At 41.9% G+C, this 15,259-nt stretch overlaps 1 protein-coding gene across 1 annotated transcript in view; it reads right to left on the reverse strand.

The window, feature by feature from the left end:
* Positions 1-304: 304 nt before the first annotated feature.
* LIFR (leukemia inhibitory factor receptor alpha) overlaps positions 305-15,259 on the reverse strand; it is a 43,042-nt gene continuing 28,087 nt past the window's right edge. Inside the window, exons 11-20 of the mRNA XM_018564599.1 lie at positions 14,844-14,920; positions 13,817-14,037; positions 10,560-10,570; positions 7,518-7,694; positions 5,716-5,817; positions 5,170-5,337; positions 4,518-4,682; positions 2,934-3,027; positions 2,196-2,274; positions 305-940 (exon numbers count right to left, since the gene is read on the reverse strand). Coding sequence (XP_018420101.1) covers positions 305-940; positions 2,196-2,274; positions 2,934-3,027; positions 4,518-4,682; positions 5,170-5,337; positions 5,716-5,817; positions 7,518-7,694; positions 10,560-10,570; positions 13,817-14,037; positions 14,844-14,920 — 1,730 coding nt within the window. The remainder of the gene's footprint in view (positions 941-2,195; positions 2,275-2,933; positions 3,028-4,517; positions 4,683-5,169; positions 5,338-5,715; positions 5,818-7,517; positions 7,695-10,559; positions 10,571-13,816; positions 14,038-14,843; positions 14,921-15,259) is intronic.

Below are 15,259 nucleotides of genomic sequence, written 5' to 3' on the forward strand. Positions count from 1 at the left end.
GTAAAACATAACTCTTCTCTTCTCTAACACTAAGCTACCAGCAAGGTTGTACTTTAGTATATTTAAGAGGCGTCAAATTAAGGTAATGACAATTTTCCATCTGCTTTGAGAAGAAAGGTGCAGAGAAATATCCAGCTCCCATGCCAACAGATACCATCAAAAAGATATCTGATATATTTCTTGAAATCCACCCTTCATTGCAATGTCTGTACAAAACACTCAGCAGGCTGAGAGCCTTTCTCCTGAATTCCTGGATGGATTGAGGGATACACTAGATGATTTATAGCAGTCAAGAATCCCTTGTTCAATCATCCTGTTTGTTCTGAAAGAGAGAAGATATTGACCATCCTATATGAGTTGGTTTGAGGGAGTCCTTGTTGTCCACTGGGGGGATCAAGAAATGTCTGGAGTTAACAGAGCAAGGGCTCCCAAAAGAAGCATTTTCACTTCCAATGGATGTAGGGGAACCTGGTGAATCCACAGCCCAGGTATTAGGATGTCCCTGAGGTCTATAACCTGCACATTCCACTAAGGTATCCTCTGCAGGTTCATGACTGTCCATGGTGACAGAGCTTATAGGTAGCTGCATTTGTGGCTTGTAACCACTGCTATCCAAAAAGTCACTCTCCGGCTCTTCTTCTGAGTTGACCTGCGGTTGGTACATGGACTGAACATCTATATACACCACCTGGGAAGGAGTGGCTGATTCATCCAGCACTGGATTAGATATATCTCCATGACTAGTGGGTTGGCAATAAGAAACAACAATGTGGTCATCATCGGGAGCCTCTGACCCATCTTCAGGAAGCTGGCCGCTTTCGGACATTGGAGAATTCAGTTCTGTGTCCAGGATTTTTGGAACGGTATAAAAGGACTCAACCACCTCAACACTATTAGGGGTACATGGGTTCATCTCCAGTGTTTTTATAGTTTTGGTACCCTGGAAAAAAACCGAAAGGCAGGAAGTTATTTTTCTGTCATGTGGTAATGCTTTACTTACAAACAACCCGCAATCAAAAAACACATATTCCATCAACGGCCCTAGTTTCTGCTCACAATTTATTTTATATATACAGCTACAACACTTACCTTCTCCCCAGTCCTATATCATGAAGATTCACCACTGCCTGGACTACTGCTGGTCCTCTTCTGAGCTGATTGTTGCCCAGTGTAATTGATCCCTTTTCATGTGAACCCAGAAGGCAGTACACACCCCCTGGTCATGGTGCCCTGCACTCACAGAACACTGCTTGCTGAGGTGTGCAAGGAGCACCATATGTGAATAGAAAGCCTTGGAAACCCAAGCTATTTGGAGAATAAGGGCTACTTTAAAAGTGTAGGACATAACACACAGCAAACATGTTAGGAGGGATTCAGGCTCCCACTTCTTCAAGGCTTTGGTAGATCTGCCGGTCATGAGTATTGCAGTCTGTATCAAAATATGAGAATTTGTTCTGGAGTGTCTACTGCAATGACAAACCCAGCGTTGGCTATGTTTTATGTCGTACACTAAAAAAATATCATTGTTTTGCAACTGGCCAGCATTTCCAAGACTTCTATTTATGCACATAGCTCCTCACCTACCCCCACAATCTTAAGACACTTGAAGGGACCCACTCAAAGGACTCTTCAATGAGTCGTGTCACCACAAACCTACTCACCACCGACAAGGCCTCGAACTAGCTTATATACCATTGCATTACAAAGGTTTTTATTGCCATCTGCATCCGCTCTACCTCAGCTGGAATTCTGTTCCGAGCATCAACTACTCTTTTGATAAAAATATACTTTCTAAGATTAGTTTTAAACTTTCCTCCTGCTAGCTTGAAGTCAGGTTCCTGTGTTCTTTATCTTCGATTCATACTGCCTCCCTGAACCTTATTCACACCCTTAATTGTATTCAAAGGTTTCAATCATTCCCCCCCTTTCCGTTCTTTCCTCAAGTCTGTACATATTAAAGGGCAAGTTTAACTTTTCATAAATAAAATGTTCTAACCTCCCCCAGATTCCCTCTGCATCTAGCTGATCAGACAGCATACTCCCAACGCCCACGCCAACCAGTGTACTGCACTGATCAATGAGAATCTCATCTGAACTTTCTGCCAGGACAGCTCCCCGGACTAAAAATCCAATAAAAGTTCATTTTCTGTAAAATGCACCTGCTGCTGTACTGCTTGCAGTGGTGGCAGACATACCTCACTGATGTTATTCTGGAACTGCAAAGCTTTGCTGTTTTCAGGATTTGGAATATCCGGATAGAAGGTTTCCTTGATCCTGTACAAACAGACGGTATGCCATTTTTCATGTTAAAAAAAACACTTTATGTACAAAACACCATCACGCAAGTTAAATGTCAGTTGTTGAGAAATAGGCCTTAACTATGGCTCAAAGACATAACTTAAAGTCATCTACCTCATCAACTGTAACCCTACATCCAAAGAGTACTATTCTGTTTTATCTTGGCTACTTTTTGGTGAATTACATTTTGACCAATTGCTTACCAATGCAATGGAAGCTGGGTGAGCTGAGTGAGGGAAGGGAATATAAAGGAATGTAATATGCTGCCCTATTCTAGACAGGATGCCATGTGAGCCCTCAGATAAAAAAAAATAAGAAAGAGAAGCAGTCATAGTTAGGCCTCCTGTCCTTATGGGCCTGAGTGCAGCTGCCACCCCAACACGCTGCAGCACTCAGCAACTCCCAGTTCAAGAAATTCTGGGAGAATGCAGGATGCTTTTAAGAGAAATCTCAGTAGAGAGCAAACATGCTGTGAAGGGTTCTTGAGCTACACTTTATGAATGGAAATAGTTCAAGTTTTGTGCCAACAGCAGCCATAGAATACTGGAAAAAAGTTATATATTGTTCACAAATGTTAAATGGATCCTTTTCTTCAGATACCAAAGGACTGACCACACAAGCACTTATTTACTTACCATTCTCTTTTGTGGTAGCATATGGCAATTGTGACTATACCGAGTACAACGGCGACGACAATCGGGATCAGAATGGCGAGGATTAAACCGAGAGCTTAAAAAAAAAAGAAAAAAGGAAAATTTAGACAAGGCATCTTCCCGGATATTTGGCTGAACAAATGAGGCTAAAATGATTTCATATTTTAAAAAGTATAAACATCTGTTTATACCAGTCTATATTAATCACACCCTTTGTATTAATACAATTTCTTTTTTCATGATTGATATTATCATTGTCATCAAAAATAATACTAAAAATAGAAACCTTAGTTACTCTTACGTCAGAAGCCCAATATCAGCCCAAACTCCAGCATCTGGCCATGTGATCAGGTAGCACTGACCACTTAAAAGCTTAGCCTAAAATCTGATCATTCTCTTCAGAAAAGATCACATGACCAAAGCAATGGCGTTTTGATCATGCCGTTGCTACTGGACGGAGACCAGGCATAGAAAAAAAATGCAGCGCTACTGAATTGGTGAGCCAGTCAAGGTTAAGCAATTGTATTTATTCAAAGCTTGGACGCCAACATGTTTCTGGGTTTGCAAAGTCCCCCTTTTTCAGGGTTCGAGATATTGCAGAGCAGCTGCTACATTCTTTGTGTGTTTGATGTTAAGTGAATGGTATGTACGATGAAAATCAGATGTTTTAGTACTATAAGGAAAACCTGTCAGCAAAATTCAAGTGCGTGGTAAAGTAATATGTATTTACCGAGGGTGTCTATTAGCCTATAACACTAAATTAATACTGGACATGGCCCATAAAAATGATTTTCACAGAATTCACAATTCTTGTGTGTAAGAAAAGGCCAAAATGAAATACATGCATTCATTTGAATGTTGAGGTACAATAATTAACATTTTTACACATAACTCCAACTTGTATAGTTGATATGGAAGGGGTTGTTTTAGGACAACAAAACTGGAATTTCAATCCATTAAAGAACTTTGCAGTCCAATAGGCACCAGAATTACATCCAGCGCACTCTGTAATCAGCACTCCGTAACAGACCTGGACAGACACCCAAGTCAGGCTGTGTAAAGCTGCCCACACACCTTACAATTATCTGCAGATTTTCTGTGGTCAGATGGAAAAGGTGCAACAGATTCCTCCATCTACACTTAACTGTGTGGATGGAGTAATCTCCACCTGGACCAATCTGTTGCACTTTTTCCATCTGACCACAGAAAATCTGCAGATAATTGTAAGGTGTGTGGGCACCTTAAGGACTCTTGTGCTGAGGGGTGTGGCTGTAACTCAGCTATGCCAACACAGAGCACTACAGAACTAAGTAGCATATTCACAGAGAGACAAAAAGGTATTTTAAGGCATTTCTAAGTAAAAATGAGTCACATATCAGAACATGTGGGAGTACATGACTATAATTAAAAAAAGTTGTGAGACTTCAAATGCTATCAGGATTCTTTTTTCAGACAACCCCAAATATCCTGCATTTTCAATGTTATTTCTGCACATTTATGCATGACTGGAAACACCGGTACTGATAAGGTGACACATAATAAACATTTGTTACAATAAGTACATACCATTGTCATTGGTCACAACACTAAACGATCTGATTGGGCCTTGTCCCCCTCTGGTATAGGCCTGCAGACCCAGTTGGTAATTTGTTCCACTTTGTAGATCTTCAATCTTCAACACCCTTACAGCCAAGTCTGTGATATTCTTCATTTTAGTCTCAGAGTGACGAGCTTGAAAGGAATATATAAAAGTTACTGTAAATGAAAATGCAATCATCATATGAACTGAATGCATACATGTCACAGGGACAGAAAGTGATGGGTCATCCAAAATTTAATTTTTGTCATCAAAATTAGAGGGGAGGGGGGGAGAGAGCGAGAGGGGTGAAACAGTAAGAGATAGAGATACAGAGAAAGTAAAAAAGTAAGTGAAGGCAAAAGATGCCAAGAGACAGAAGCAGAAAAAGAGAGAGAGAGAGTGAGTGAGAGAGAGCGGGTGGGAGCGAGGGATGGAGAGAGAGTGAAAGAGGGATTGGGAAAAAAACAGTAAGAGATAGGAGATACAGAGAAAGGAAAAAATAAAGTAAAGGCAAAAGATACAGAGAGACAGAAGCAGAAAAAGAGAGCGAGTGAGAGAGAGAGAGAGAGATGGAGATGTATTTGCTTGTTACATGTATAGATGCTGTACATTCTGCTCGGTATGCAGCACAATAATTACCTAGATCCCTGAACTTGGCAAAGTAGGAGTCGCTCTGATTTTTCACTACGTAGACCAGATAACCCTGCAGGAATCCGCACAGGTTATCTTCTGGAATAGGTTCCCATTTCACCAGTATGGAGTTCGACGTAGTCTCTTGGACAGTAAAATTTGGAGACACTTTGGGAGCTGGTGATGGAAAAGAATTAAAATTTACAATACACAAACACAAATAATGCCTTTTATTATCATAAAATCGTACGTGTGTGTGTGTGAAAGTATTTACACATGTCTTTAGTGTCCTTAATTCTACAGAACCAACTTTATAAAGTATTATCAGTATTATCCCCAATTGTTTCCCCAGGTTGCAGCCTATGTGTACCTTCAACACACCTGAGTCTGCTGTTTGTCCACACACAACCATTTGTTGAGTGCATGGTTTCCATGTTCACATTCTAGGACACAGCAATGAGTGGAAAGTCGGTAGCTACTGTTGCAAGAACTCCTAGCTGCATTCTGTTTCTGCGGCTAACAAGTCATAATAACGGTGACAGTGACAATACTTACGTAGCTCCTCTGTGTATGCAATGAGGCTTTTCAGAAGCTGAAACTTGTTCTCTCTGCAGCCATACAGTGATATGTTGTGGCGGACACCAGCTTGGATTTGTTCTGAGAGACAAATTACATAACTGCAAATAAGTACAGGAAGGGCAGCCATTTCATCTAATCAGAAAACATCTCAACATACTGCACCTGACCTGATCATAACAGTTTTTCTAAATGTTGAACTTCCAGACCCTTGTGCTGTCTGTGCCTGTATGAACTCTTACAACAGTTCCTTAATTTAGGCCTAGGATGTACATGAGGCCTTAACTTCAACCAAAGTTGAGATCAAGCCTCACTGCCAGCAAGTCCAATTTCTTGGCATTCATCTGTCAAATGTTAGTATCTCTAATAACAACTAAAGTTCTGGCACCTGAAAACTCATTGTGGAAGGGAGGAGCTTCATGCAAGAGAGGTTGGGGCTTAATTTCAGCAGAAGTTGAAGTTTTATGTCCAGTCTGAGCCTAGGATCCAAGGGTCTCTACCGGGGCACAGTGAACAATCTGAAGACTAATCCAAGTACTTGCAGGTAGCAAAAGGTTTCTGCTCTTTAGCACTTCTGTACCCTAAAAAAGTTTTAAGCCAGCTCACTTTAAAAAGTATTAGGGCCTGTTTTGGTGGGCTTTTGTTAGTTTCAAATGGGTGTTGGATTACCATACAAGTCTATAGGGCTGCACTTGCAGGGGTCAAATGCAGGTCAGAAGGAGATTCAACTGCAGGTCTAATGCACCTGTCAATGAATGTCAATGAATTCCGCCAAACTAATGTAATTGATAAATGCCCAAAGCCCATCCACACAGGCACTTACAGTTACAAGCCAGAATTTTGCAACAGGGGGCGCAGAGGGTGTAGCTGAGGCAAGAGCCCACCCACTGTGCAAGCGGTGCAGCGGTCTAAGGTCCCCGAGTTATCACATTCTATGCACTGTTGTATAGAGTGTGAGGATGCAGTCCACTTTAAGAGACTCAGGTCCACGCTGCATCCAACTTCACCCAGCTGTTTTGCTGAGAACTAGGGATGCACTGATACCGGTATTTCGGTATAGAGTATGAGTACCGATGTTTTTTTTCAGTACTCGCAGATACCGAATACCGATACCTGAAGTCCCATTAAAGAAGCCAAGTGACGTGTAATGACTCGCCACCTGGCTTCCAGATTAGCAGGGAAGCCGTCCCCATGCTTCCTCGTCACTATGCGACGAGGATGCATGGAGCTGGCTTTCTGGCCAATCAGGAAGCCAGGCGCAGTGTAATGACGCGGCACCCGGCTTCCTGCTTCCATCGTCATGAGGTGACAAGGGAGCATGAAGCCGGCTTCCCGGCCAATCAGAAAGTCGGACAGCATTCAATGACGCGCTGCCCGGCTTCCTGATACAGGAAGTATCGGGCTAGGCATCGGAGCATTTGGGCGACTATGAGCACTCGCCCAAATAGTCGGCATCGGCATTCCTACTGAGAACAATGCAAAGCATCAGTATATTGACTATTTCTCCTCCTAATTTTTATATAATGAGGAAAAAGACTCTACCCTTTACAAAAGTAGAAAAATAATGTGGTGCCCTTGTGACCCTGGGTTAATTTGTTAATAAGGAGCAAGTGCCTAAATTCACAGGTTTCTGGAGCACAACAAAACCACATTTCACACGAATAAAAAGGTATAGGCCGGCGTCTTGGAGAACCTACGTCAATCTATGCCAACATAGGACTTCATATTTTTGGTACGTCCCTCAAAACTGGGAGACACTTTGCAACTGCATTTCAACTTACGTGTATGGATAAAAGCACTTGTCCTGTGTGATGAAAATCTCTTCCACTGCAGGTCAGCCCCTTGAAGGTGGAAAGAAGGAACCCATTTCACTGCATAACCACAGCTGAAGTTTGAATCTGGATTCCAGGTGATGTTAATGCCACTGCTGTCTCCAACTGCCCTCTCTATTTCAACATCTATAAGGAAAGAAAGACCAAAAATGTAGATGTAAGCTCTAACTGAATGGTTGGTTTGTTTAGTATGATGCAGCAAGGCATCATAAAATATATAACAATTGCCATTTAAAAAAAAAAAAATACTTGTTTTCATCCCTTTTCCCATGATATGTGGCATCTCAGTGCTGCTGATCTCTTGCAGTGTCTTAGTAGCCACTTCCTGCCTACATGTGCTCCAGTGATGGCTGCATGGCACTTTTTGGGGCGCTTTTCCTGATGGTGACAAAAGTGGCTTGTTCGTCTATCCTTCAATGGATGGTAAAAACAGCCACTTGTCTCCATCAGAATCCTGTGTGACAGGGTGACAAAGCAGGAGAACAATAAAGAGTCAGGGACAGAGTGTTGTCACCAAAAATGCCTGAACAAGGAGCTTCATGACAATCACCATTTGTTTTAATGAAAACTGCTGATTGAAAAATATCTAAAGGCCTTAAAATTACACTAACATGTTGAAGGTACAGCTTGGAAATGAAATGATTGACATTACATATATTTTAAAATAAAAATATTATGTATTTTCAGGGAGCACATCTTTTGAGTATTTATCTTGAGGTAATTTTAATGAGACTTAGCCTCCATTCACACAGAAGTGATTTGTTGCACATTTTCCGAAGCACAACGATTTACATGTACACTCCTATTAAATTCAATAGTGGGTGTCGTGCAAAAAAAAAAAAAAGTACAAAAGCTTTTTTTTTTTTAATGAACCTATGAGAACCTCTATGACCCCAGTGATGCCCATTACAAGAACCATGGCAAGCGGCAGAGGGCCCAGGAAGAAATATATTCTGCATTATCTGCTGAAAGCCTTGATTTAGCTAAATATTTATTTTAGCTTTGAATAGAGAGTGGAAGAGTTAAATCTTTTGTCATATTTTTATTTCCACCAAGTAAGCCCGCCTGGGTGATTTTCCCTGAATTCTTAACACCTGAACAAGAAAGGGGAGAAATTGTTACCCAGACAGAAAATCACAGACAGCAGTTAAACCACTGTCAGAAACTTGAACCCCCTCCTTACTCTACTAAAAAACAATGGGAAAACTACATGCAGGGGATGTCAACCGCCACAACAAAGACATCATGGCCTGGGCACTAAATCTGACTTGTCCCATGCTGTAAGAATGATCCTCTATAAAATCATGGAATTAAATAAGCAAAAAGGTACCACTTCGAAGGTTGACACCATCAATCCCAGTATTCTCATGCCGGTTCTCAGACAGCAACGGCGACAGGATTGAAGTGACTGAATTTGATCCTGCTGCTTCAATAATTTGTTGTGAGGAAGTAACACTTTTACTTGAAGAGTACCCAACAGAAAACCCAAATACTCCAAGTGATGGATCTTGGGATGACTTTTTGATATTCAGAATCCACCCGAAGTCCTCTAATGTCCGCAGCACCGCCAAGATATTGAGGGCCAAATAGGAAGAGACTGTTCTTGAAGAAAAAGGTAATCCAAGTATCCGATAATTGGAATGCCCTTGCAACAAGAACACCCCAGAACCAGAGCACGTACTTTTGTAAAAACCCTTGGAGCCGAAGACAACCCAAAGAGCTACAAAATGAAGGAAACGCCCATTAGTTGGAAATACAGGAATGTGCAGATACACATCCTTAATGTCTATAGAAACCAAGAAATCTCCTTGTCTAAGAGAGGAGACAACTGATCGAATGGATTACATCCGGAATTTGTGAATATGTACAAAAGCATTGAGTGCTTTCAAATCCAGAATCGGAGGATGTCTTCTATTGGGTTTGTGTAAAAACCCTGAAAACATTCTGCAAAAATAATGAAAATAACCCCCGTATCCAACAGACTTTGAACTGCACAAAAAAAGGATCGTCCGACGTTGGAGAGACATGAGAAACCAGAAAGCAAAGAACCAGGGAGGTTGAGGGAGAGGAAAATAAATTCTGAAATGTGAGTTTCCCATGTCTCCTCAAATGTCATCAGGCATCCCCACCAGATATAGAAAAAGCGGGAGCAGACCATGCAAAAGCAGACTTTTTACTTGCCAAGGATGTTTAGAAGGCGCAAAAGGTATGGAACTGCAAGATGCCTTTTTAAACTGGGAACTAAAGAAATGTAAAAAGAAAAGAAGCAGGCTTATGACGCTGATCCCTATTATCCCACATCTGAGGTAAGCGTTCACTTTTACCTCCCATAGCTTTTTTAATGATCTAATCCAAGGTAGCTTAATAAAGTCCTCTCACCTTGTGAAAATGTAAAAGTCCATCTTTGCATTGGGGTTCTGACAACCTAGACTTAAACCAGGTAGCTCTGCTTATTTGAATGGAAGAGACAGTCACACGAGACAAAGGACGACAAGCATCAAGAAACGCTTCACATATGAAATGGGAAGCAACAGTCATCTAATCCACACAATAAAATGTGGATCAACCCAGCAGTCGCCTTGCCTGTTCTGTACTTAAAAGGAGAACTATGAGGTGAGTGATTTTCACTCATCCTCATAGTTCTAGCCGACCTGTGACAATTAAACTGTCGATCGGGAAGTGAGCGAACACATACCGGCGTTCGCTCACTTGTCGATCCTGTCAATGCAGAGAGCCGTGACAGGGGAGTGACTGGATTCCCCCCTCCGATCCTCCAGCGTTGACTGGTGGAACGGACAGGGGAGGGGGAGGGTACAGCTGGCTCTGCCTCTAGATAGGCAGAGCCAGCTGTTACTCACGCAGCTGGGTGGATCCAGACATAAATTGTCTGGATCAGTTTCAGCTAGGGCGTCTCAGTATACCGCGAGCTGTAGCTCGCGGTATACTGAGCTTTGGGTGACAGGAAGACGCTAGTTTGTGTCCTCCCGTTACCCTCAGAAGAACTATGGGGAAAAGCCCTAACCCCATAGTTCTCCTTTAAAGATTTTGTCAAAGTAGCCAAAGTCTGGGAAATAAGGACCGTAAACAATAATGTTTGACGGGCCGAACCAGGTAAACGAATAGATGGTATGAGAAAGATTCTCCAATTTAATTATTTTTTAACAAAATCATGTGGAAAAGCATACAGAGAACTAAGTGTCTAGGAAGCAGAAATTGCTTATCTAGAATTTCCCAATCCTTATATAAAAACCATAAATAAAAATCAAACTTAGGATGAAAGGAAGAAACTTGCAGACACACCGAGGTTTATGTGAACTTAGACTGGAAAACGCAGAAGAAGAAATAACAGCAGACCTTTAGAGGAACACAGGCAGCCATTATTTTCTGATGCTGGGTGAATCTGTCACAGTCCAGCTAATGCATCAATGACATGGCATAGTCCTATGACAAGCATACATTAGGTTTATTGTATTCATGATCTGAATCTATGTGCTATGTTCCTTAATCAAGAAATGAAAGATTGCGTGCCCCAGGCACCTAGATAAGTGTCACCAATGTCTGGCCGCTGTATTACTTTCATGTGGTATGCCACTCCTTACTGAATTAAAACGACATAATTAAAAGCCTGGGAGAAAGAGGAGGACGAAAATAAACAGTTACAGTTTTTTTCCCAGTAAGCCTGAGCAGAATAAAACCAGCAGTAAGACACAGTAGGAAGGAAAAAATTCACTTTCACACAGTGCCCACCTACTGACAGTCTGTGATGATAATTCTGCCTCAAGCACAATAACACTCACGGCTCCAACTGGTGTGAGGCAAAAATTATGAGGTTCTGCAACCACCTGCTGCAGACAACAGAACAATCAAAGAATGGCTATGTAATAGTAATAAACAGAGTATATCTGTTCTACCGAAAAAGTGACATGAAATAGAGGATAATGAACAAATTAAGCAGATTTGAAACCTCTCTGTCCACCTTCACTGCAGATGCACTACACTGCTCTGAGGAAACAAGAAAAACGGACTGCGCATGCAAAGTAGATAAAAACAAGTGCTTCATCAAATCAAAGTCCCCGTCCGTTAAACAATTGGAGGGAAATTTAAATAAAATCAGTCAAACTCCACATAAAGAGGCATTTAGCCAAATAGGAGTCTAAAAACACACAGACCAAGTTAAATAAAAAGGAGGGAAATACCCAACCTTATAAACATTAGGTCAACTATTTTTTTTTAACTCATGACTCCATGGCCCTGTTCCTGACATAACAACAGGAATCCCCAACCGTTAAATGATGAAAACAGGAACACAGGACAGCCACAGAACAAGTTAAGAGTACTGAGACCAGAGACGGCCTGCTTCATGACACAGTACAACCGCAGGACGAGCCATGAGTACTAAAGACAAGAGATGGCCTGCTTCATGAAACAGGACCACCACAGGACGAGCCATGAGTACTAAGACAAGAGATGGCCTGCTTCATGACACAGGACCATTGTAGGACGAGCCATGAGTACTGAGACCAGAGACGGCCTGCTTCATGAACAGAACCACCGCAGGACGAGCCATGAGTACTGAGACAAGAGATGGCCTGATTCATGACACAGGACCACCGCAGGACGAGCCATGAGTACTAAGACAAGAGATGGCCTGCTTCATGACACAGGACCATTGTAGGACGAGCCATGAGTACTGAGACCAGAGACGGCCTGCTTCATGAACAGAACCACCGCAGGACGAGCCATGAGTACTGAGACAAGAGATGGCCTGATTCATGACACAGGACCACCGCAGGACGAGCCATGAGTACTAAGACAAGAGATGGCCTGCTTCATGAAACAGGACCACCACAGGACGAGCCATGAGTACTAAGACAAGAGATGGCCTGCTTCATGACACAGGACCATTGTAGGACGAGCCATGAGTACTGAGACCAGAGACGGCCTGCTTCATGAACAGAACCACCGCAGGACGAGCCATGAGTACTGAGACAAGAGATGGCCTGATTCATGACACAGGACCACCGCAGGACGAGTCATGAGTACTGAGACCAGAGATGGCCTGCTTCATGACGCAGAACCACCGTAGGACGAGTCATGAGTACTGAAACCAGAGATGGCATGCGTCATGACAAGTGTAGGAACTTTTAGGATATAAGTAATCCGGCATGAATCTCTCAGTTTTGTCAGCTAGCTAAAGAGACTCCCAGGATCTAATAATATCCAGTATGAATCATCTAGCAGCTCTTGGTACTAGAATCTTCAACGAAGAAACAAAATAAACTAAAATAATAAAGCAGATTTGCTTTATTAATAATAAAGTATATTTGTTGTACTCCTCTATAGCTGGTGGTATTCCGCATTGCGAGGTATAATGTCATATTGCTGAGATTTGTAGTCTTCTATACAGCGCAATGCAGAAATGCAGAATACCACCAGCTATATAGGAATACAACAAATCCCAGCAACACATTATACATACAGTGTATAATGTATTGCTGGGATTTGTATTCCTCTATAGTTGATGGTACATTGCTCTATATAATATACAGCACAATGTACCATCAGCTATAGAGGAAATACAAATCCCAGCAATACATTATAGAGCACCATGTTGGGGGGAGGGAAATGCCCCCACACCTGCTCCTCCTTACTTCTTCTCCCCGCGTCTCTGTGCCGATCATGGATGTGGGTGGGTGGTGAGCGTGAGGCAGGGAGGAGGTGTGGAGCATGGATGCGTGCTGGTCTGGCAGCAGCGAGCGTGAGGTGGGGAGGAGGTGCGTCACGCAGCGTGTGTGGAGCCGTGAACAGGGCCAACTAATCGGAAGCCGATTAATCGATGTTTGAAAAAGTTGACAACTTTTTCAATAATCGATTATAATCGATTTAGTTGATTAGTTGTTGCAGCCCTACACAGTGCTTTACCAAAGAAAGTCACTCAGATGGGGTTTATATCTACTTAAAGTGTATTTCGACTTTTGCAGCTAAATTGGGATGACACCTTTATATTTTCTACAAGTTCCCATTCACATAGTATAACTTTTAAAAAAAATGACTGCTTCTATTTTATGTATTCTTTTCTGAATATTCAATTTTCCCCTTCTATGCAAGGTTACACAGGGGCGGGATACTTCTAAGGTTAATTTTTCATGGGATAAACGCAGGAGGCCTAAGAGAACTTTAAAAAAACTGTAAACTGAACCCTTTGCATCATGGAGACCATATCAAAATGGATGAACTTACCATTTGGCAGCTGAACAGTGGTCATACTTGAAGGTGGCGATGATCCAGCTGAATTGATAGCAGTTACATTTATTTCATAATCCCCATTATCAACAGCAGGAAGGTTAATCTGGGTTCTGTTGAACTCTCCGGACCGTCGGACACTCTGGGGCCTCTGGTTACTGTGAAGTGGCTTCCACTCTATGCTATAGGAGGTCACGTCTCCATTGGCTTCATAAAGCTTTAAATGCTTGAACACAAAAACACATTTCAAGCTACATTAGCTACAAGTATAACGTATTACCGGTAGAATGCATATAAAATACCTGGTAAAAACACTGTAATAGTTTGAGCTACTAGTGCTGTACTGTACTGTACTGCAGCCATTCATAGAGTGTCTAGTATTATTATGAATGAATACAAGGTGTACTCTGATTGGAAGAAGTGCGGATCATGGCATCACCACCCCTATTTCAATCAGTGAACGCCTTGTATTCAATACTAAGTGTTCTCTCCATGGCTGCTGTACCTAGCGTATGACTTCCTGTGTTTTCAGAGCAGAGAGGAAGTTGCTCAGCACAGCTGCAGTATCAATACCTGGAAGCATATGAGGATATAATCTATCCAGCTGAGCATGAGTGACCCATTGGTCAAGCAGGCTGCCCAATTCCATTTAGGACCCAAGTGTGAGGGGACAGGGTCAAACTTGACTTCTACAGGATCGAGCTGCGTGTATCTCTGGATCTACCGATCAATGCGCTGAACATATTTCCCTATTATCAACCTCTGCTTATGTATATTATCAGCCTACTTATGAAGTGAAAGTTCCAAATTCTAGTGTGCAACAACTATACATGATGATGCCTTGATAAATATCTTCAAGCAATGTTTTATATACCTGGCGGAGATCCATTCTAAAAAATCATCCAGGAGATTACAACATAAAATTCTCAAAGAAAGTATATATAAACAATGATCAGAGATAGGCAAAGGATGTGTTTGGGAAACTCCAAAGCAATGTAACCATGATACAAAATAAAGCGCTTCAGGAAATACCTTCCAATAAACTGCTATAGAAAAGCCTTCCAGTGTGTGGATCCGTTCTGCCCAGATATCCAACTTTCTTGAAGGTGCTGTGAAGTTAAAAAAAAACAATGATGTTCTGATGATTGCAGATGCACTAATAGAAATTGATATGATAACGGTTGAAATGGGGTGTTGCTGCTGGGTTACGCAAACTACTAAAATATTATTGCGTGGAAATTTTGATTCTTGGGCCCTGCTGATAACTAAGGCCAATACAGAATAGATAAAATACTGAAATGTTGCCCATAGGTCCAGGTGTTCACCAGCAACCAGCCAGGCCCAATCTAAAATATTTATACAAACTATCCGGGACTTTTATAACACTTTCCAGTAAAACCATAACATTTTGTGGTGTCACAATTATATTGTTCTCCTCAAGTGCAGGT

The sequence above is a fragment of the Nanorana parkeri genome, unplaced genomic scaffold (genome assembly GCF_000935625.1).
Source record: "Nanorana parkeri isolate BGI_ZX_2015 unplaced genomic scaffold, ASM93562v1 scaffold764, whole genome shotgun sequence".
Classification (NCBI taxonomy): Eukaryota; Metazoa; Chordata; class Amphibia; order Anura; family Dicroglossidae; genus Nanorana; species Nanorana parkeri.